Source organism: Benincasa hispida, chromosome 2, assembly GCF_027475165.1.
Source record: "Benincasa hispida cultivar pf3 chromosome 2, pf3_genome.v1.1, whole genome shotgun sequence".
In the NCBI taxonomy this organism is placed as follows: Eukaryota; Viridiplantae; Streptophyta; class Magnoliopsida; order Cucurbitales; family Cucurbitaceae; genus Benincasa; species Benincasa hispida.
The window spans coordinates 56416231-56440494 of NC_143479.1; the positions used below are offsets into that span (position 1 = coordinate 56416231).

The following is a 24264-nucleotide window of genomic DNA, read 5'->3' on the forward strand; positions in this document are numbered from 1 at the left end:
TTAAGGATGATCCTTAAGCTATATCTGATCGACAACATTGTCAGAGAGAGCACTTTGAGATGAAAATTTTTGGACCACCCAATTATTTTCTTGGTCTTCAAGTGTCGTCAAGCCCTGAAGGGTAATACTTATCACAAGTGAAATATGCATCTAATTTTTTGGCTCGATCTGGTATCATTGATGCTGCCACCACACTAACTCCATTGGACTCAAATATTCGCCTAACTTCTTTTGATGGTGTTCATCTTGAGGATTTAATTCTGTATAATCAACTTGTCGGTACTTAATCTACTTAACCGTGACACGTCCAGACATTACTTATGTTGTCCATGTTATCAGTCAGTTCATGTCTGCTCCTCGCACTATCCATTTCACTATTGTGCTTCGTATTCTGCGATATGTTAAAAGCACACTCAGACATGGTTTTTTAGTTCTCTTCTCAGTCCTTCTTAGTTCTTTCTGGCTATATTGATGTTGACTGGATAGGTGATCCTAACAATAGGCGATCCACCACATGTTATTGTTTTTATTTGGGTGATTCTCTCATCTCTTGACGAAGTAAGAAACAAAATGTCGTATCTCGTTCCAACATAGAATCGAAATATCGTGCATTTGCATATGCTACTTTAGAGGTCTTACGGCTTCATTGGCTCTTAGCTGACATGGGGGTTCTCTAAGCTGCTATCACTATTCTTCACTGTGACAATCATACTGCTATTCAGATTGCTCATAATGATATTTTTTATCAAAGGACAAAGCACATTATGACTGACTGTCATTTTGTTCTTCATCTCCAAAGTTTCATCTTGCGCCTTCAAGCCATATCTACGACCCAGCAATACTCTCCCAGTACGCTTCAGTCAATTATCTGGCAAACTCAAGTTGATCTCTACTCTTCCACTTTGAGTTTGAGGGGGGATATATGTTAATAATTGTGGGTTTATTAAGTATAGTTACGTTTTAGTAGGCTAGAATATGTGGGTTGTTGAGGTTTTCATGTATCTATTTTTGGGTATTCTTGAGTATATAAATATCCGTTGTATTTGCCTATTATACATATTGAAAATAAATAAATATAGCGATCTTTTACAACTAAGTTACTAAATAAGTTAGTTATGCTAAAAAATCTAGGGTTTCAATTCTGAAATAGGCGGTAATGCAGTTTTCTATAGGAGATGTTAAGTCATTTTGAGTCCAAAATTTTGACCATTCACAATTTTTTGGTATGTTGGTTGTTGATATTTTACTTCATCTTTATCTTGCTCGCTAGATGTAATTTTATCTTTAAATAGAATTCATCTTTAAAAGAGTTAACATAATTTTAACAATGGACCAAAATAATCACTTTTAAAAAGTTAAGGGATTAAAACATATATTTTTTTAAAGTTTGAGGATCAAACTAGAACAAGATTCAAACTTTAGGACCGAAATAGGATTTAAACCTTTTGATTATCATTTGATATTTTTAAATTTAGTTGCATTAAATATTCTACTAAATATTCTGTTGAGTATTGCAAATATCTAGAAACTTTTCATCTTCTACTTTTAAGTTTCTCTTTCTTCCCCTTCGTATTCTTCAAAACTCTCCTCCCTTTGCAACTTCCCTTTTCCATTTTTCTTTCTCATCGCTGACAATGATATTTTTTTTATTCATGATTTTCCTCCACGCAATGTTGTCGTCAACCATCCATGATTTCTTCTTCTTTGACGCCAACAACTAAACCCTAATAGTAATATTTTGCTGTCTTCATTTTTAATTTTTTTTTTAACTAATTTCTTGAATTGAACGACTCGATTAAAGAACGACTAGCACGATTCATAATCTTGAATCGTACGATACTTGTTATTTTCAATTTAAATCCATGATTTGTATCATTTTTCTTAAGTTTCGAGTTGAATCGTACTATACATACAAGTCATGTAGTGTTGAAACACATAAAATTAAAAACAATATATACCATATGTGTATTTAATGCACCATCAACACAATGTAAAGATAAAATATATCAACAATTCTATATAATTTGGTTGCTGATCGTTGGATTGCATATGGATTTCATGTCATAGTGTGGGCTGTTTTCTTTTCTTTTCTTTTTTTCTTTTTTGTTGGCTTTCTTAGGTTATGTATATCCTATTCTCAAAAAGAAGAAAATACACACCTAATATGCTTTTCAAAAATCCACATAAATATGAATAAAGTATATAAGTATATACCAACATTTTTTTTTTTCATCTTTTAGCAATTTACATAATGTGTATACTTGAAACACATCAACAGAGTAGTGGTATTATGAATATTATAATACATTAACTATATACATAATATAAATATAGAATACTTACCATTAGTGGAAGAGACAAAAATTTTATATAGGGAAAACTATATGTAATATATATATATATATATATATATATATATATAAATGAAGGTAAAAAAGTATTCATAACTTCATAAATTAACTAATTTATACATTATAATTGCCTTCTACGAGTTTTCATATTTTGAAATTGATCCATGATAACTTCAATATCTAACTTATCAAATAAATATTTTTCAATATAGGCTATAAGACAATCATTCATCCATTGATCTCTCATTTGATTACGCAATCGAGTCTTCACAATATGCATAGCAGAAAATGTTCTCTCAATAGTAGCTGTGTCAACAAATAAAATCAATACCAAAGTGAGTAATCTATAAACTAATGGAGAGACTTTGTCTTTATTCGTTAGAACCATTTTTACTGTAATATCACATATGCTTTTTAGCTCAACAAACTCAATATTTGAACGCATATCAATAATGTAATTGTGAAGTTGATCCTCAAGCATAGAGAGTTCAATGGCTAAAAAGTCTCTTTGGTAAATTTGAGCAAGTTGACAAATGAATTACATGGATTTAAATATTCAGTACAACGAAGCAATCTAATTTTTTGGAGATTGATTTGCAATTGCAACCTAAAAAGTTAAAACCTACTTTATATTTTAACTTCATATTTGGAATTTTTTTAAAAAAAAATCCTATTTTATTTCCATCCATTTTTTTTAAGATACACCAGTTTTTTAGCAAGAATTTAAAATTCAAAGTTAGAAAAGGATCAAGCAAGATTCAAACAACCCAAGTCCATAGAACATCAATCAATCCTTTAACCACTAAACCATAAAGGAGATTTGACAATAAATACGCATTTAATAATAATATTATTAACTATTACTTAAAAATTTATATTAAAAATACAAAAATCGATGTCGCCCCCGCCCTTATTTACCATTGTATTATATACACAATAACTACTTTGTTTTTAATTACACCATTTAAAGCTATAAATGTTGATTGTATGATATTTAGTGAAAAATTAAGGTTAAAAATGTAAATCTTGAAATTTAAGGACCAAATTGAAATAAAACTCAAATGTCAAGGATAAAATTATAACCTTTTGAAAAATAGAAACTGAATTGAAACCAAACTCAAAATTTAAGCACTAAATGTATAACATTTTGAAGCATAGGAATTAAATAGAAATTAGATCCAAAATCTAAGATCAAAAAATTGTATTTTTCCCTATTTTTTATTTTATTTTTCTTGGAAAAGAAAACATATGTAGATGAAAATGTTACATGGGACAGCATGGAAGTATATGTAGATGCTTGGAATATTATAAAAACATGGGACAGCATGGAAGTACATCTCTTATTACTTTCCAATACAATGCACTAGCCTCATTTCTTGCCTGTGGCTTTGTACAATTCTCTTTTTCAAAGAAATAATTTAGAAATGATGAAAAGAAAAAGGAAACTAATGTCTACAATATATAACATTTTTTTTTTTTGGGAATCTTCAAAAATTTAAAAAAAAATAAGGAAAACTACTTACACAAAATAGTAAAATGTAATCATTTTAGACTTCTACCCGTTTTTATCGCTAGTAGATACTGATAGATTTTTATCAACCTCTATCAATTTCTATCACTGATAGACACCGATATCACTATTAGACTGATAGAGTCTATCAGTATGTATTTTTTTTGTTATAAAAAAAATACATTTTTAGTCCGTAAGTTTTGTGTCTAGTATCTATTTAGTCCTTAGGTTTCAAAATTTTAGACATTTAGTCATTAAGTTTTGAGTTTAGTTTCAGTTTAGTCCCTAAATTTTAACATGCTACAATTTGTTCTTTATGTTTCAAGATTTACATTTTTAAACTCGATTTTTCACTAAATATTCACTTTTAATCTTTAGAATTATTTGATATTGATAAACTAAAAACCATTAAAAGAATTATAAATAATCTAGTTCCCTTATTTTGATCACGTTTAAAATAAAATTTAAATTTTTACTTCATAATTATTTTTAATTAATAAATAAAAATTGACATCAATGATTTAAAATGAATATTTAGTGAAAAATTAAGATTAAAAATGTAAAATCTTAATTTAAGGAACCAAATTGAAACAGAACTCAAATATCAAGGGTAAAATTGTAACATTTTGAAACTTGGGGACAACATTGGAACAAAATTCAAAACTTAAGAACTAAATGTATAACATTTTAAAACATAAGTACTAAAGAGAAATTAGAACTAAAATCCAGGGACCAAAAAGGTATATTCTCTTTTATGATTTATGTAAATAGTTTGACGCTTTTTTAATATTTGAAATTTTCTCTATTTTTTTAAAAAAAGAATTAGGTTCATTCGAAAAAAAATAATACTATTTTTATCTTAGGTATTTCTATACTTTAAATTCTCCCATTTTAATTTCTATAGTTTCAATAAATTTTAAATTTAATCTTTATAATTTCTATAAATCTTAAATTTAGTTCTTCAAACTTAATTTCAAAATTTATTAAAAGTACATCGACTAAAATTAGGCATATGAAAGTACACGAACTAAAATAAAACGAAATTTAAAAATATATGAACTAAAATTATAGTTTAACCATCGATTTATTTGTGTGTAATCCTTTGTGAGTGTGTACACGTGTGTGATATTGTTGCACTCAATATTATATTTTAATTTCTTTTCTTTTTTAAAGTAATATAGTTGCACCCGTCTCTATGAACGTCTTCAATAACAAAAACGGAAAAAAAAATTATCATGTGATAATTTGTGATTGGATATTTGGATGGACTATACAAAAATGAATGCACCCAATATTTTTTTATTAGCTTAATTGTTTACCTTTTTCTCCGATACAAGTCCTATGTATTAGGTAAAATATGTGTATGCGCGTGCGTGTGCGTGGACATACCTGATTTTTTAGCTCTAATTTTAAGTCCAAAGAAAAAAAAATCCAAAGCTCTTTTCCATCTTTGCTTCATCATATACTCATCTCTCTCATGTGATGACTCATGAGGATATGTATATCTCATCTCATGTCAACCAATCAAACAAAGTACCTCAATTCTAGGGAGTCTACAAAAGTCTACTTAATAAAATACAATATTTTGAGCGAACTTAAAAATTGAGAAAAAAAACAAATATCAATTTATATCCCTAAACTTTCATAAATATGTCGATTTAAATTCCGAATATTTGTATCGTTTCTCCTAATAAACAAAAAATTATTCAAAGAAGTGCAATAATGTAATTAATGATGCATTTAATAGTTATTAAGAAACAAGTCACGTTGTCTTTATAATAGCCTCATTTAATAATTATTAAGAAACGGCCACATAATTTTAGGAGATGTGCACTTTTTTTCAAATGTTGTAACTCTTCGACTTATGAATGAATATCTTTCCTTACATGCATGACACATTGTGATGTATTCAAGCATATATTTCAATTGATAATATCCGAATCTCTAACTTTTTTTTTTTTTTTTTTTTTGACTATTTTGATGACAAATTTATATTGTATGTTTTTTTTATGTAAATATATACCTAAGTTCATGTGAGAAATAAAATAGGATTTTAAAACTATTTCCTTCATTATAAAATTTGATTAAAACTTTTGAGGATAAATTGTGATTCATTCAAATTTAATAACATAAATACTATTTAAATTTTAATAAAAATAGTAGAATAAATCAAATATGAAATTTTATTATTTGATGCAAGTTTAAAAACTTATATAAAAACAACAATTAATTTTTAAAATAAGTCTCACATGTCCCAAAATTTTAATATTTAAGTTAAAAATAAATTACATATTTAATTAATCTGTTTTTTTCGTCCGTTGACATTGATCGGAAATCTATCCATGGAATAGTTAGGATAAAATTGTTCAGATTATAATATAAAAATGACAATTATTATTTTTGTTGAATTTTGGCCCATTATCTTTTCAACAAAACCATTTAATTTAGTTGATTTAATGGGTTTTGTTATGAAAGTTTCAAACAAATATTACTGTATGTTTCACATAATTATTGTATGTGGGTAGTGAGATATTTTTTTAATTTATTTTCTTCTGAGTGACTTACTTTTATTGGAGGACTCAAGCGGGCTGATCTCATTAGAAACTTTAATTTTTCTTAAAAGATTGTCAAGAAAAATAACAAATTTTAAAGTTTCATTTGTAAAACTGACAAAAATGTTTCAAAATTATAAACATAACAAAACGAAATTATATAATAGAAAATATCAATTAGTAAATGACAAACTACTATCCTAAAACAATAAAATTAAATACAAGCGAGAATGAAAAAATACACGGATTAAAAACAACTCAAATGCTACAAATGCACTCTACCTAAACATTCTAGAAATATCTAAGCATTTCATAAGTAAAAATTAAAAATCACCCAATACGATTTTTAATGCTTATGGCTACCTATATGACGCGTGTATGCGAGGGGAGTTGATGACCAGGCGGTAGGGTCATTAGAAACTTATGAATGTCTACAACGATGTACTTCCTTCATAGTAAGAAAGAACATAGTTGGTTGTACCAGTGAAGTTGGCAAGTGGTATTTGAGACTTGCAACATCAAAACGATGTAGTTATTGGAAATATGATTACATTTAACACCAAACCAGTTGTAGGGTGTTTCATCGTAAAATATGATTGCATTTTCAAATATAGCAAAATGTCACTGTCTATTAGTGATAGACACTAATAATATCAATCAATGATAGATAGTGATATTTTGTTATATTTGTAAATAAGTTGGCTCATTTTCCTATATTTGGAAACAATGTAATTAATTAATAACAAACTAATATTAATCGTTATCAATACATTTATAATTTATTAATTATTAAATACAAATATATTATTAAGAATTATTAAATTATAGCACATACATTTACTACGAGACAAAATTGTAATTTTTAATATAAAACAAGTTCATAAGTTAATTATAATAGTTTACAATCAATTTAGTATTTAATGGGTAAACTAACTACAATTAGTTTTATGGTTTTTTTAACCATAAATATAATACCACACATATTTTAAACAATTGTTTACATTAGAATATAGTTTCTCAATCTGCTACCAAATACATATGTCAATAACATTTAATCTCTGGACTTTAAATTTTTGTTTTCAAGATTCCTTACCAAATAGGTGTAGGAAATGACTTGGGCTTCTTGCCCATAGCAATCGCAAAAAACATTTTGAGGGAAAAGTACTACGTTATCTCACATTGGAAGATTTTGATTTGTTAAAGGGGTTTATATAATAGTATTGCATGAGAACTTTCAAATTGTGGTTATGATGTAAATAGGATCTTTATCACATGTGCTTATTTCCATCTATCCGAGAGAATGAATGGATTTAGGTAATTGTGCATGATGTAAAAAGAAATAACTTTTACTACTTTTTCCTTTAATTTTTTTATTAAAAGATTATTGTTTTATTAATGTTACAAAAACATTTTATTACCGTTTTCAAAACCGATTTGAGGATCTAATTTTAGATCTAAAAGTACCACTCTATCCTTCTTCTTTATATGGTCTACTACACGTTTTTGGAATGCACAAAATACAAAAAAAAGCTTCTTCTTCCTCCTTCTTTTTGTATTTTAACTGCCATTTTTTGAGCAATTTTCCTTCCATTTCCAATCTTTCACTAACAAGTGCACGTTAGAGATTGGTTGTTGTGTTAATCTTGGGGAGCAACGGGCTTACAATGGTTTAGCACCAAGGTTGTACCATTTTAAAAGGTTTGGAATGCACAAAATATAGAAAATCATTTTCTTCTTCCTCATTCTCTCTTTATTTTAACCGCCATTTTTTGAGTAATCTTCCTTCAGTTTCCAATCCTTCAGCGACAAGTACACGTCAGAGATAAGATGTTGTGTTAACCCTTGGGAGCAATCGACTTGCAGTGATTTAGCAATAAGGTCGTATCGTATTTTGCTTTCAAGGTAATAGATCTTCTACAACACAATAACAATAATCTACGTTCAATCTTACAACAGGCCTAGATATTTTAATAACTCTTTTTTGCTAATTGTAATAGTTTATCTTCAACTTGTCTGTATCTATATATATATTGAACTTGTTGGGTTTTATGTCCTAAAACTTGTGGTTTGTAAACAATAGAACTTATTCTGAAAATTCAATAAGGCATTATTGAATAGATGTATTGCTTATAAGAAATCCAATAAACCTGAAAGTCCCTTGACTATTGGATGAATACTTGAACTTTATGTGGAGACATAAAAGTGGATCAAGTTCGAGTAAATAGTCAAAATGATACCTTATTCTGGTAACACTATTGGATGCGGTCTGCTCTGTAGTTGCTACAAGGAGTTATAAAGTGCTACAAACGAAGTGATCCTAATTCGTTCATGTTAGGATACGAGGAGTGAGGATGTCCTTGTGAAAAAGGGTTTGTACAAGATCGAACCACGAAATTAGTCGCTCTTACTTTATAACACTATTTACTGTTTAAGACTGACTATTTCAAAGCATAGGTGAGGGTTGACCTTAATCCTCAGCTAACTATAAACTCCTATTTATTTGGAATTATCCTTAGATTTTCATAGGTGAGGGTTGTCTCAACAGCGCCGGCTCAATAAACCTCCCATTTCAGGGATAAGACTAGATAGATAGTTGGGGACATAAGGTGCAAGACAGAATTCACGACTCAATAAACCTCCCATTTCAGGGGTAAGACTAGATAGATAGCTGGGGACATAGGGTGCAAGACGGAATTTACGACTCAATAAACCTCCCATTTCAGGGGTAAGACTAGATAAATAGCTGGGGACATAAGGTGCAAGACGGAATTCACTCCTACCCGCTTTTAGGGATAATAGGGAGGTTGTTCCCTTAAGTGTTGATTCTGGACTTAAACAAGGGGCTCCGCCGTCTCACTGGCCCTAGAGGGACTCGGTTTTGTTGATTGGATCACAAAACAATTGTTCATTAGGGGATCAATGGGGATGTAAGGAACAAGAGGTAATTTCGGTGGTAAAACAAAGATTCGACACAACCGTTATTACGAATAATTTGTGAAGGGTTAACTTACTAATCATGGTTATATCGAGTGGACATAATATATTTACAGTGAGGGGAGTTAAACTATGGGCTTTAGTGGAGTGACCCATTAGTTAACGAATGAGGGTTAGATCGGCCTAATGAGTTTAGCCGATTAATCTCGGATCGTTGGAGCTCATGATCTGTAGGTCTACGAGGTCCCCCTATTAGCTCGGAAATTGATTAGCTCTAGAGTAGTGTGATAAGTTAATTTGAAACGTTCAAATTAGAATCAAACGAAATTGGAGAATATATATTTAAATATGATTTAAATATATGAAGATGGATTTGTGTAAAATTAATTTAATATTGGATATTAAATTAATTAGAATTCTTTAAATTCTTTAAATAATTATTTATTAATTTATGAAATTAATTTGTAAAATTAATAAATTTTTATTTTAGAAATCAAATATGATTTTAAAATCAATTTTGGATTTTGGAAATAGAAAATACACAAAATGGAAAAATGGTTTTTTCCAACTTCATCTTCAACTAGCTCACAAAGAACCCACTATTTTCAAGTTTTATTTACTCCAAGCATGAGTTGCATCCCATGCAGCAAATCTCTTTGCATGATAGTCTGCAATATATTGAAGAGATTAACGTGAAGTTGAAGTAAAGCAACTGATAGAATTTTAGTTGAAAATTCGGGTAGAAGAAGGTGTTCTTTATTGGGTTGCTGCTGTGAGCATTCTCCAAATTCCCTTTGATTCCAGCTTATTTTAAGTCACACAACTCAATCTAGAGCAGCAAGAGAATAATAGGAAAGATCTTCTGGTGGTCTGCACAAAGATTTGGAGGATTTAGCTAGAAATCGAGATTTCAAAGATTCTTCAAAGGTATGTGTTGAAACCCATTAAATTCTATTTGAGCATGCTTTCATTTCTGTCAAAATTAATGTATTATAGTGTTTATCGATCCTCGTCGCTTCCACTATATGCTGTTACCATCCCAACAGAACTAACCCAAAAAAAAAAAAATCACCATTAATGGTATACAAATAAGAAAATTTTGAAAAAAAAGTAGTTAAAGTTAACGACATCTTTAGAAATTATTAAAAGATTAAATTACAAGTTTGGTCCTCTAAAATTTAAGGATTGTGTTAATTTAGTTCCCAAACTTTCGAAAGTATGTAATGAGTTCTAAACTTAAAAAATGTCTAAATATTCATGAAATTTTAATTTTGTGTCTAATAGATCCTTGACATATTCTAAAAAGTTTTGATAGTGACAGTGAATTTGTAATATTGGAAAGAAAACCAAAATGATTGTCCTATAAAACACTAAGATCCAACACTGCGGTGATGCTTATCTACCAACACTCACAATTGAGCCAAAAACAATTCTAGAGAGCTAATAAAATAAAGTATCCAGATATTTTTCAGCATATCTCAAATGTGATGTGTCCTCTTGTATAAATAGAAATATAATGTCCGCAACGATCTCTTGGTAATTGATTGGATTGTTACTAATTTAAATTAATCATGGCGACTCGATAGACATAAGCACATGCAATTGATTCAAAAGTTAGAGCATTTAGGCATAAAATTTTTCCTTTAGGTCAACCTCCACAGATCTATGGTTGATGCATAGGGTTGGCCGCTGTGACTTTTTTTTCCTTCTATAGGTCGACCTTCATGATGCTTGTTATCTTTTTTAGGTCGTTTGGTTTGAGGCAATAGAAGGTGGGAATTAGCATGAATATATAAAATCCTTGTTATGTTAGAGAATTTGAGGTATTTACCTGGGAAAACATTTTTCCTTGCATGCTCTTTATTCCCATCGTGATTGGTGGGTTTATAAACCTCCACTTTTGTTTCTTTTCTTTTCTCTTCTCCTCCATTTTTTTATTCCTTTTTCTATTTGTTTTTCTCTTTTTTTTATTCATTATTTTTTTTCTTTTTTTATATTTATTATTTCAGCTTTTTTTTTGCTTTATGTGATATTTGTATATGTTTTTTTTTATTTTTTCTATAGTATATTTATTTTATTTATTTTTTCCTTCTTAATTCTATTTATTATTCATCTTTTTCTAATTCTATTTTTTTTAATTTTATTGTTCTATTTCCTTTAATTTTATTGTTCTATTTCCTTTCATTCTTATTATTTTATTCTCATGCTTTTTCGTTCTATGAATGGAGATTAAATTAAATTATTTTGTTTAGAATTATTATGGTGTAAATTAATTATTGAAAGGTAAATTTGGTTTAATTTACGTTATAATGGCCCATTATTCTAGTAACTTCAATATAAACTACTCATTTTACAAATATTTGTAATTAATAATTTTATTATTATTATTATTATTATTTGATTGTTAAATAATTATTTTTCTCAAAATTTTGAATTGAATTTATTGTTTATCAATTAATCTATAAACTAATTTTATAAACTAAATACAAAGATAATTTGTTCCCATAACTCAGATAACATTTCCATGCACAATCAAACACAATCATTCTTGATTCCCATCAATCTTATACTCAATTTATAATTCCTAGTCATCCTTAATTCTTGGGCATCTAGAAAACCTTAACCAAATTTATCTTCTGAGTTTGAACTCCTTATATCTTAGGGTTGTCCTCCTTACTTGCCAAATAAAACACTTTTGGAGTTACCCATTACCCATCTTCTTAAGGCTGAATACTAAGCCAATCCTTTTTTTTTTTTTCATTTCACAACAATCAATAATATTAAAGATATAAATTAAAATTTTATGTCTAATATAAACTTAAACTTTCACTCTTATCTCTACTAGATATGTGAATGGTAAAAAAAATTATAGAATAAATCAAATATCTCTTAGGTACAAAATTTAAACTTCATAAATCTATTTGAAACGAAAATGAAAAGTTTAAATGCCTAGTAGACCGTACTTTTTACAATTTTCAAAGACCTATTGAATACAAAACTAAATGTTTAAAGACATATTCGACCCAATGCTCAAAGTTTAGAGACATAAACTTATAATTTAATCCGAAAAATTATCATTACTTGTTAGACATAATAAAGGGAATAATACCTTTTTGGTCCCTAGGTTTTGACTCTAGTTTTTATTTGGTCCGTAAGTTTTAAAATATTACACATTTAGTCCTTAAGTTTTGAATTTTGTTTTGATTTAGTCCCTAAGTCTCAAAATGTTACAATTTTACCTTTGAGATTCGAATTTTGTTTCAATTTGGTCTATAGATTTCAAGATTTTACATTTTTAACCTCAATTTTTCATTAAATGCTTGTAATCATTGATATAAATTTCCATTAATTAACTAAATAATTAAAAATAAAATTTTAAATTTAATATTAAAAGCGATAAAAATAGTGAAACCTAATTAATTATAATTCTTTTTAAAAAAATTAATTTATTAACATAAATTGACTCCAAAAAATGAAAAGTGAATATTTAGTGAAAAATTGAGGTTAAAAGTATAAACTTCGAGACATAAGGACCAAATTGAAGCAAAATTCAAATGTTAAAGGTAAAATGGTAGTATTTTGAAACTTAAGGACTAAACTGAAACCAAACTCAAAACTTAAATGATTAAATGCATAACATTTTGAAACCAAGGGACTAAATAGAAACCGACACAAAACCTAGGAACCAAAAATGTATTTTTCATTAATAATAATTACTAAAAATGTCAAACTCACTTTTCTTTGACACACACAAGTCAAATAATTCAAATCATAGCAATCTTTGTGAATACCCCTCCCCTTTATTTTTAGTGGTATATTCTTAGAAAATACAATAATAATTAGAATTACAATTTTTTAAACTCAACTAATGAGCTTTAGAATAGGCATTCATTTTAATTATTTTCAAAGTAGTAAAAAACAAAAGGGTATGTCTCATTTTATTTTAAAGAAATCTATTTTCTAGATTAGATAGGTGCCTAAAACATTATATATTAATAAATTACTTATCATATTTATGTTATTTCTCCAAATAATTAGTTGGCAACACCATATTTTCTTTGTCATTAAAAAAAACAAATTATTAAATACTTCCAAGAAAAATAATAACCAAGAGAATAAGTCAAAGACGGGACTGAAATTGCAGGGATCAAAGAGGGGTAAAATGGTCTTTTCATAAAAAGTAGAGAAAAGGAAAGTGGCAAGGTGTCCCGCGGGGGTTGGATGAAGGATTTTTGGAATTAAGGAAGGGCATTAAAGTAATTTAAAGGAGGGGTGCTCCAGTTTCCGACCTGTCGTTTTCGATGTCGAAGAATATGGGGCCTCCCTTTTAATAGCAGTGGGCTCTAAACGATGTGTCGTTTAGCCCATTCATAGTGGTCTGAGTGATCGTATTCAATTATTGTCGTTGGGTTTTGACGTTCCACTACAGATGCTCCATTGAACTACACCTGTACTCGCGCCTCCGATTCCGGCACGTGTCGTAAATCTATTCGAAAAAAATGGAATCTCTTGTGCGTGAAGCTGGCCCCACCGTGGGACCCATCCCTTTAAATTAAAAAACGGTGTCATAATCATTGGACAATGACATCATCTAAAATAATTGGCACTTTGAAAACTACTTTATTTATTTATTTATTTTTATTTTATTATATTTTCAATTTTCAATTTTTATATTCTTCCAATATCTTTTTCTGTGATCCAGGTTTGGTTCACAATCTTTTTTAATTGTATATATATCAAAAAGTTAATTACATATACTCATACAATTAAATTTTGGTTGATGCATCGTATCTTCATTGGTATTTTTATATTTTTATGGATTTAATATCGAGAAAATCGATGTTTTCATTTTATGGTAAGAAAATTCATAAAACGTAATAATTAAACAACAAAATATCATTAATATAAATAATAGATATTAACTTCGAAATTTTATTAACATTTTTATTGAAATTTTCGTAAAAATAAGATTTCGATATAAATTTTTGTGAAAATCTTCCTTGATTTTTATAATTTTTTTGAAATATTTATTGAAATAGAAATTTTATTAATATTTCCATTAAAATTTTTGTGAAACTAAAAGAGATAAATTTGTGTCGAAATCTTCCTTGATTATTATTATTATTTTCTTTTTATAATATAGTTTCTACGGAATTTGTTGGGAATTGCTGGTCTTTTCCTTAAATTGTCTTACCAAATGCATTTATTATTTTAGTGTAGATGATTAGATACTATTTTAGTTGTATTTCTCCCCAAAAAATAATTATTTTAGTTCGTATACGTTTCTACTTTCTATTATAGAATAAGTAAAATAAAAAATATAAATATAAATTAAAAATGTTAGATGTGTAAAATTTTATATGTATACATTGAAAGCTTCATATTTATAACTTTAAATTTATTCTAAAAATACATTATTTTATCAAATAAGATAAAGATTAGGAAAAATTACCATTTTAGTCTCGAGTTTTTGAAGAATATGTGCATTCGGGCCTAAGTTTTGAAAACATATCTTTTTAGTTCTCGAGTTTTTTATAACGGGTTCATTTGGTCCCTAAATTTTCAGAATACACCTTTTTAGTCCTCGAATTTTTTAAAATGGGCTTAAAAAGTCCCTACATTAAATTTTTATTATTATTTTAAATTAAAAATTAATGCCTTTTAAGATTACCTCTTGTATCTGAAATTATTTTTTTAAACATACTTTTGAAATTCAAATTTTCATCTAATCATATAAAAAAAATTTAAAAATAGTTCATGGACTTTTTAAACATATTCTTAAAAACTTGAGGGCTAAAAGTGTACATTTCGAAAATTCGGGGACTAAATCCACCTATTCTAAAAAGTCAGAGTCTAAAAATATATGTTTTTAAAATTCATGGATCAAATGCACCTATTTTTCAAAACTCAGGGACTAAAAGAGTAGTTTGCCATAAAAATTAATATGATGGTTGATGAGTAAAATTTGAAAGATATGTTCATTTAAACATCATTATTTATGTAAATTGACATGTTAACTAGTATGTAAAAATTGATCGTATAAAATTATTCTAAAATAAATGGTAATAGTTATCTTAATCTTTTAAGCTATTGTAGTAAATATATATATATATTAAATAGGACTTATAATTGTTACACATCAACTATCACATCAATTTTCATTCATTGTTTTATGAGAAATGTATTTCCTGAACAACTTCAAAGTCGAAGGGTATTTAAAACTTGAAGGGATGAATATATTCATTACACCATAAAAATAGAATTATAAATTTTGAACCAGGTTAAAATGTCATTTCAAATCCTTATATTTTGGTGTTTAAAATTTATTGAAACTAATAACTGAAATTGGACATTTAAAATTACATGATTAAAATTGAACAAACTCTAAATAAAATGGTAGTTTAACCAAAAATTATTTTCAAGTGTACATTGTAAAAATAATTTTTTTAATCTCTCATAACATCATCAAATGAAAATCAATTCAAATGATCATTTCAAATATTGATGGTTAGATTTTTACAGATCGACGATATTATTAAACTAAAAAAAATTTCAAATATTGATGGTTAGATTTTTACAGATCGACGATATTATTAAACTAAAAAAAAATTAGTTGGAATTTACAAAGGTATAATCTCTTGAGGTTTGTAGAAAATCTACACCACAATGGATAAAAGTTGATTAAACTAAGCATAAGGTTGGGACCATCTTTTTTTAAAGAATTTCTTATGAATTGTAAATGTAATTACGCTAACAATTCCAAGACCACAATATTCTATTAAAATATTCCCAAATCAAATATGCTCTTTAAAAAAAGAATAAATAAATAAAAAGTTTATAGAAATCACAACTAACCCAAAGAAGCCAATCTTCAAATACAATATTGAGATTTGGAATTATTATAAAATTAAACAAAGTTTGATTATCATCTAATCTCGAAAGTTCCAAAAGGATCTTGATTTTTTATGTTTAAATTATAATTCGATGTTGATCATATAATTTTATTTTAAAGGATTAAAAATATATCATTTAATAATTTTAAATACGAGTAATTTTAATCCTTTCAAAATCATTTTATGTATATCTACAATTTTTTTTTATATTAAATGTTAGAGAATGAACTTGTAATTTTTATTTATCTAAATGTATTAGTTGATTGTATTAAAGTTTATAGATGAGTTAAAAATTAAAAGAAAATGTGGTTTTCTTTGGCTTATTAAAAGAAAATTAGGAACTATTTATTATTAATTTAAGATTTTTTTAAAATTGTATGAACCAAAATCTAAACTTTCCCCACTCAAACTTGTAGTTAATATTTCACTAAAGAATACAAATATGTTGCCTCAAACCATATATATATATATATATATATAATGTTACCTATAAATAATTTATGAAACTTGAACCAAATCACAGTAGTAAAATAGAGAACTTTCAAATTTTAAGATGAAATAGAAATTAATTTGTCGAAGTATGCATAACTTAACTATTATACGAATGTGTTAGTAAAAAAAAAAAAATGTAATATGATTTTTCATAATTCTATTAAAAAAAAGAGAAAAAAAACTAGGTTGAATATTTGGAACAAATTTTTAATTTGAGGAAATATCAATTTATATTTCTAAAATTTGGGAGTTGTATTACTTTAAACCATGAACTAAACTCTAAATTTTCACAAATGTATCAAATTACACTATCATCGAATTTCATTCGAAAAATAACTTGTGGACTTATAATTGTTTCAATTATCTTTCTAAAATTTTGCTAGTGAATCAGTTTAGACAATTTATTAAGATTACTTTTCAAAGTTGTTAATGCATCCATTTTTATAAGTGTAAAGACTTCCTCAAATTTTGAATTAACAAAAGAGACGATTTGAATTGATCCATGGTTAAGAAAATTGTCATTGAGAGTCTAAATTATTTCAATTGTAATAGTTTAGGCCTCATTTGATAACGGTTTTGTTTTTAGTTTTCTATTTTTAAAATTTATGCTTATTTTCTCATAAATTTCATACTATGGTTCTCAATTTATGGAACAAACACTTGAATTCATATCTAAATTCTAAAATAAAAACCAAGTTTTTGAAAAGCTTTTTTAGACCCTATTTGGTAACAATATGACTTTTGAAAATTAAGTCTAAATATCACTTCCATTTATTGGTTTATATGTTTGTTGCCTAGATTTTAGGAGTTTTAAAATCAAAACCAAATTCTAAAAATTTTAAAATGTAGTTTTTAAAAACTTGTTTTTTTTTAGAAATTAGCTAAAAGTTCAAATATTTATATATGAAATATGAAAACTATGAGTAAGAAATTATGAAAAAACAAATACATTTTCAAAAACAAAATAAAATGATTACGAAACAGGGTCTTAGTTTTCAAATTTTGACTTGAGTTTTGAAAACATCAACAAAAAGGTAATAATAAAACAAATAAGTTTCCAGATGAAAATTGTATGTCATAAGCTTAATTTTATAAAACTAAAAACTAAAAACTAAAATCAAATTGTTACTAAATGAAACTCTAGGAATTTAAATTGATAAAACACAAGCCTCACATGGTATTTATACAAACGTAAACCAAAATGATATAAATTGACACAACTCTAGAATTTAGAAATATAAATTGTTATTTTTCCAAATAATCGATGGTCATTAAATTATGATAGTAGTTGTAATTACAGTCTCAATCTTTTAATTGTAAAAATAGAACCTTCAAATTTATAACAATATTAAAATTGGATCTTCAAATAGTGAAATATATATAATTTTAACGCTTAAATATGTTTGAGATCTCAATTTTTATATAAAAAACATAAGAGATTACCACTATATTTTAGACTAGTTTTTTTTTGCCATTTGTAAAGTGATTTAAACTTTAAAATTTAAAGCAATTTTTATATATTTTGGCAAAGAGAAAAAAAACCCAAATAATTCCAAAACCAAAACCAGGGGCCAAGCTAATCAGAGCCCACCCACTCCCCTATTTTATGTCAAAAAAGCAACCTTTGATGCAATTATTATTTCTTTTTTCTTTTTATTTATTTATTTATTATTATTATTATTTTATTACCTTTATTTCATATCATTTCATTCCCCCACTTTTATAAGTACAATCCCCATTTCCCCTTCATTTCTCCACTCTCTGCTTTTTTTCTTCCTATCCCTCAATCATGTTAGCCAAAGGCCAACGTCCGGTCATCGGAAGGTTATCGGAGCTCCTCGTCTCCCGCTGCCGTCCGGCCTTCCTCGACACCGGCGCCCCCAGCCCCACTTCCCATTTCGACCTCTCCCCTTCTCCTAGACCCACCAATTTCAAAAATTACACCGCCGCCGTCGGACTCGGCATCGTCGCCGCCCTCGATACCTCCACCTCTGGTGTCCGTGGATGTGAAATTCTAGTTAAACACGCCGTTTGTACCCCTAAATTGAACTCCCCTCGCCGCCCTGCTCCGATCCCGATTGGATTGGCCGGTGGGTCGTTTTCGCCGGAGGAAGACGACGACGAAGAACTCGACAATTTGGAGGAAAATTACACTTACGTTACCACACGTGGTCCTCTCGAATCCTCCACACGTGTGTACTACGACGGTGGTCTTGTCGCCGCCGCCAAGAAATCGCCTCCAACGCTGGTATTCGCAGATCAAACTCCGCCGCGTCGGGCCCCTGATTTCCTCCGATCGTGTCATTTATGTGGGAAAAATCTAGAGGGCAAAGACATATACATGTACAGGTAAAACAAATCTTAAAAAACCCGAAAACCCTAAAAATAATAATAATAAAATATATTATAGAAATTATTAAACTTCTATCAGCAGATTTTTGTACTAATAGTTTCCTTTATTTTTGAAAATCGGAAACCAAAACTCTATTATTATTATTTTTTTTAAAAAAAACTACTATCACGATTTACCTTGATAATTATTAGATAAAAAAATCTGATGGGTTATGAAAAAAATGAACTTTCAGAGGGGAAATGGCGTTTTGTAGTACGGAGTGCCGGTCGAGTCAAATAATGAAGGATGAGAAGAAGGAACGGTGTCGATCAGAGGCGAGATCGGGAATGGAGACGGTGTCGGAGTCGCCCATTAACAGAGGGATTTTTTCGACTGGAATTCTTGCAATTTAGGTAAAAAAAAATTAGTAGAGGAAGAGGAAGAGGAAGAAGAAGGCGAAAGCCATAGCAAAGTATATAGAAACTTAGACACGGCTAATAGTTTGGTTTTTGATTATTGTATACGTAAATGACCAGTGGGGTGACAAATTATTTTACCCACTTTCTTGTTTATGACAATAATTAAATAGAGTAAAGTCAAAAAAGAAAAATTTTTTGGAATTTTCTTCTTATTTTATTTAAAAACCCCATTTTTTTTTTTTAAATTTATGAGATCTAATCTTCATGGTTTAATTTATTTGGTTTGGTTTAGATTCAATTTTTTTTATGGTTATGGACACATAAAAATGGGTAGGTTTAAAGAAATTGTAAAGCCTTATTTTATGTCGTCCACTCAAATACACAGAGTCGGGATGTAAAATAAAATTAAAAAAAAAAAAAAAACATGAGAGAAACAAATCCAATGTTTGTAGACAAATCGAAAAATATCCACTAGTGTCAATTCATCTAGAAAAAGGAGAGACATAGCATATTCTCCTAGCATTGGAAAAACATAACAAAAAACCATGTTAAAAGCTGATTTTAGCTTGATTTTATTCCTCATATCACACAACACTTTTTTTATTTTGCTTTTTTAAAAGTTTATGAATTTTGTTCCCAAATTCAAGTTTGTGTCATTAAATATCCCCTTAAGCTTTTAAAAACATTATACCTCAATTTTGTGTTACATATTTCCTTAAAGCATTATAATAAGTTCCTCAACTTATGTAAATGTCTATAATTATGAGTTTATGTCAATTAGGTCAAATGATTATCTATCCATATTATAGACCAACTTTTTTATTATAAATTTGTGAAATTTAAAAATGTGAACATAAATAATAATGATAAAAAAAGAAATCATAACTAAATTAAAAAGGAAGAATACCATCAAACAGAAACTCTAAAAAAAAAAATAATTAAAGAATCTAAAAAATATGCCCTGATGAAACCCTAAAAAGAAGAAGTTATGTCCTAACAAACAGCCTCAACAGCAAGCCTTTTGACAAGACCAGCAGCACAATTAGTAGCCCCAAAGGTATCTTCAGAGACATCAATAACACAAGATTCTTTCCCAACACACAAATCTTCAACAATCTTCATAGCATCATTTTGCCCTTCACAACTTCCCTTTGAGAAATTTCCACAATTACCCATTGGATCACCAAAACTTACAAATTTTATCTCTGAGATCTCCTTTCCTTTGCATGACAACTCCAACCTCTTCTTCTCATAAGCATGACCACAAGCCTTCTCAATTGACATGGTTCTAAAGTTCACCAATGATGGATTCCCTCCAAATTCTTCAAACAAAACCAACATGTTGTCCCCATCATTCATGAACGATCTCGGAACGTGGTACCACCGTTGTGTCGGGTTGCCACAGTTCCTTACGCATTTGTTGTTGTCGTATGAGCCACGGTAGTCACATGGCTCGTCGCTGCATCCCTCTTCGGCTATGAAGCTTGGCCAGTATCGACCGAGACTATGGCCGTTCACCCAAGCCATTCCTTTGCCTAACCCTTGTAAGTCTAAGGCAACTGGGTCAGTCCCCAACGGTGCTTTAAAGCTAGTTTTGTACCATGTCATCATTCTATTCATGGGTAGATTTTCCGATTGCCATTTTGTGGCAAAACGAGATTCTGGACTAAACAAGCTGTTCTCAAAGCCGTGTAATCCAATTTCGTATGTCCATTTGTGGTTGGAGAGATCCTTTATGATTGTCTCGTCGCCATGGCGGCCGATTATTTGAACTGGACCAACGATTCCGGATTGGATCATATCGAATTGAGGTCCGTAGTTCTGGTATCCGACTGTGACGCTGAGTAGAGAGATTATGTTCTTTCCTGGCTTCAATTTCACTTGTTTCTCAAAGACGTAGTTGAAAATTCCATAAGAAGCCCATTGAGAACCAATGTGTTCACCGTTGACGAAAGCATGGATGATATGTCCACTTCCATTGATACGTAAAGTCATTTCATTGCTCCAAATGGGATCCTTTTTCTTCAAATGAACACTGTAATTGAACAAAAATACAATCAAAATCATCAAATGAGTAATGGGTAGAAGTTAAATCAATGAAAATTAGTGTTTAATTTTGAAGATTTTACCTGGTCATGTACCAAAGATAATCACTAGCATCATTTGCAGCTTGTTTCTGATCAATGAGAATATTTGCAGAGACATGTCCTTTGCCTAATCTCGCAGTGGTGTCGAGATTCTCCGGCCGCCACGTCCATTCTAAAACCTCGGGTTCGTCCTCGGCCTTGTTTTCCTTCTTCACCATAACAGAGATTTGTGTGTTGACCTTTGCTGTGTTGTAAGCTTCCTCTCGACAATCAGGGAGAATGCTGACGGACCAAGCTGGAACGATGAAGTCCTTTCCGAGATAAGTCACCGTTGTGTCGGTCGTTACGTTCACATTGCTGAAGAAACAACTCGTCCCTTCATCGGTTGCATATTCAGTGATCTGATTAACACAAACATTTGAGTTAAATCAAGCTCTGTTTAGTAGAAACAGAGGAAATTTCTTAAAAAACAAGAGTAGTTACTGAAACAGAGTCGCCCAAATCAGTGGTGGTAACATTGCCGGAGACAAGAGCCTTCTCAATTGACTTCAATGCGTCGTGAAGCTGCTTCAAATGGCCGTATTTGGGTTGATTCAAATTACCATATTCGTCCAATGGAGCATCGTAATCGTACGATGTAGTGATGTACGGACCGCCAGCCATCCGATCGAAGTTGGTTCCGCCGTGGTACTGAAAAATAAATAAATAAAACCGATCTTACACCGACTCACCAGATCAAAATGATTCAGTAAAGAAACAGAGTACTTACCATGTAGTAGTTTTGGAAAGTGCCGCCGAGTTGGAAGAATCTAGCGACGGAGAAAGCCAAATCTTCGGCGGTTCTGAGGGGGTCTTTTCCACCCCAGCTCTTGAACCAGCCAGTCCAATTCTCCGTCCACATTTTCGGGCTTTTAGGACTATTGGGAGTGAATTGATCGCAGTACCAGCCGTTGCAGGTGTTGATCATCGGCTCGGGAGCATCAGCTTGTTGGCACATGATCCATGGAACTCCAACATTCAATGATTCCGCCATGTTTGCACACCAGTTCACATAAGCTTTTCCAGCATCGCCGTAAGACGACATTATGTTTCCATATTCATTCTCAATCTGAGCTAGAATTATAGGTCCTCCTTGTGATGCAAAAAGATTCTCTTGTTTCACCATATCCACAATCATTGTAGTAAAGTTCTGCATCTCGTTCTGTTTTACATATTCAAAAAGTAAAGTAAGAAACAAAGTACAAGCGTTTACAAAAAAAAAACAGAGGATGAAGATTATTAAAAAGAATGTTACCATGAACACAGAATTTGAAGTTCTGATTTCAACTCCGGGAAGATTGTGCAACCAAACCGGCAATCCTCTGTAAATTTCAAACATTAAGATTCAATTTCCAATGAAGAACAACAAAAACAGAGCATTGGAAAAAACAAAAGAAACACACCCGTAATTCCACTCGGCGCAGACATATGGGCCAATACGAAGAACAGCGTAAAGGCCTTGATCTTGAATGGTTTTAAGGAACCTAATAAGATCAAGATTGGCAGAGAAATCGTATTGACGACGAATGGGTTCATGGGCATTCCAGAAAACGTAAGTTTCAATGGCGTCCAATCCACCTTCTTTAGCTTTTTTGATCAAATCAGGCCACATCTACAAAGAACAGAGAATCAAAACGAAATCCATTTTATTTTGTTTCGTATTAAAATGATAAATAATTTGAGAAATTGTTTACCTCGGGAGTGCTACGTGGGTAATGGATTGAACCAGAGAGTAAGATCTTGGGTTGTCCATCAATGGTGATTGCTCTGTTAGTGTGAGAAACTTCAATGGAAGTGGAGAAGATGAAGGAATTAAGGAGAATGAAGAAGAAGAAGAATGCTGAAGAACGATCCATGGTGATTTCTTTAAGCTTTTTTTGGTGTGAAAATGGTGGTGGGTGGTGGGTGTTTATATAGTAGTTTTGAATTGCTGTGAAATTAGAATCTTAACAAACAATTCTGTTTCAACATTTTCGAAATCTTAGCTGAAGTTTGAAGAAGATTACGTTGATCAAAACTGTTTCTGTTCCTTATATCTCTGTTTTAAATCTGAATCATTTCTAAAACAAATGCCTAAAAGAAAAAAAACACACACACACATATATATTGGTAATTCTATGCATCTTCTTTCTAATAAATGTTTAAAACGTCCCGTTTCAATTTTACGGAAATTTGGATCAAAATATCCATAAAATTTATAGATATTTCTAAAAAAAAAAATTATAAAAATAAATTTAAATTAGTAAATAAATATTTTATGATTTTTAAACAAGCTAACATGTCTGTTTTTATAATATATATATATATATATATATATATATATATATATATTAGTGATGTTTCGTTGCAAAATTATTATGTTTTATAGGTTTTTCTATGCTACAATACAAAGATCAATTCACCTCTCATGTTGATATTGAACTTAGGGAAACGTGAAAATATAAATAGAAATGTGAACATATCCACGAAAATTTAATACTATGTTTGGAACAATCTCCAATTTAAATATTTTAATGATTTGTAATAGGACTACTTGCTAACATAGACTATTGGGCCAAACTAATTTGTAAATATAACATTAACCCAAACAAATTATAAATATAGACAAATTTAAGTACAACCCATACAAAAAGATTAAAAAGTCCACGGGAATAT

At 29.4% G+C, this 24264-nt stretch overlaps 2 protein-coding genes across 2 annotated transcripts; one reads left to right on the forward strand and one right to left on the reverse strand.

Annotated features, from left to right (window-relative positions):
• The first annotated feature begins 18345 nt into the window (after window positions 1-18345).
• LOC120070967 (cyclin-dependent kinase, putative (DUF581)) lies at window positions 18346-19684 on the forward strand. Its single transcript, XM_039022937.2, has 2 exons — window positions 18346-19081; window positions 19318-19684. The coding sequence occupies exons 1-2, from the start codon at window positions 18522-18524 to the stop codon at window positions 19475-19477; spliced, it is 720 nt and encodes a 239-aa protein (XP_038878865.1). The 5' UTR covers window positions 18346-18521; the 3' UTR covers window positions 19478-19684.
• A 685-nt stretch (window positions 19685-20369) lies between these two features.
• On the reverse strand, window positions 20370-23619 carry LOC120070968 (beta-galactosidase 15). The gene is made up of 7 exons (XM_090310504.1): window positions 23304-23619; window positions 23013-23221; window positions 22865-22931; window positions 22340-22771; window positions 22054-22260; window positions 21613-21971; window positions 20370-21518 (listed from the first exon to the last, which is right to left on the reverse strand). The coding sequence occupies exons 1-7, from the start codon at window positions 23463-23465 to the stop codon at window positions 20477-20479; spliced, it is 2478 nt and encodes an 825-aa protein (XP_090166630.1). The 5' UTR covers window positions 23466-23619; the 3' UTR covers window positions 20370-20476.
• Between the last annotated feature and the right edge of the window lie 645 nt (window positions 23620-24264).

What these genes read in the sequence shown, in the direction of transcription:
- LOC120070967 (XM_039022937.2), top strand. Translation starts at nt 18,522, where the DNA reads ATGTTAGCCAAAGGCCAACGTCCGGTCATCGGAAGGTTATCGGAGCTC. An exon ending in AAAGACATATACATGTACAG is followed by an intron (nt 19,082 to 19,317) that starts GTAAAACAAATC and finishes ATGAACTTTCAG; the next exon opens with AGGGGAAATGGCGTTTTGTA.
- LOC120070968 (XM_090310504.1), bottom strand. Translation starts at nt 23,465, where the DNA reads ATGGATCGTTCTTCAGCATTCTTCTTCTTCTTCATTCTCCTTAATTCC. An exon ending in TGCGCCGAGTGGAATTACGG is followed by an intron (nt 22,932 to 23,012) that starts GTGTGTTTCTTT and finishes TGAAATTTACAG; the next exon opens with AGGATTGCCGGTTTGGTTGC. An exon ending in TATCTTTGGTACATGACCAG is followed by an intron (nt 21,519 to 21,612) that starts GTAAAATCTTCA and finishes GTTCAATTACAG; the next exon opens with TGTTCATTTGAAGAAAAAGG.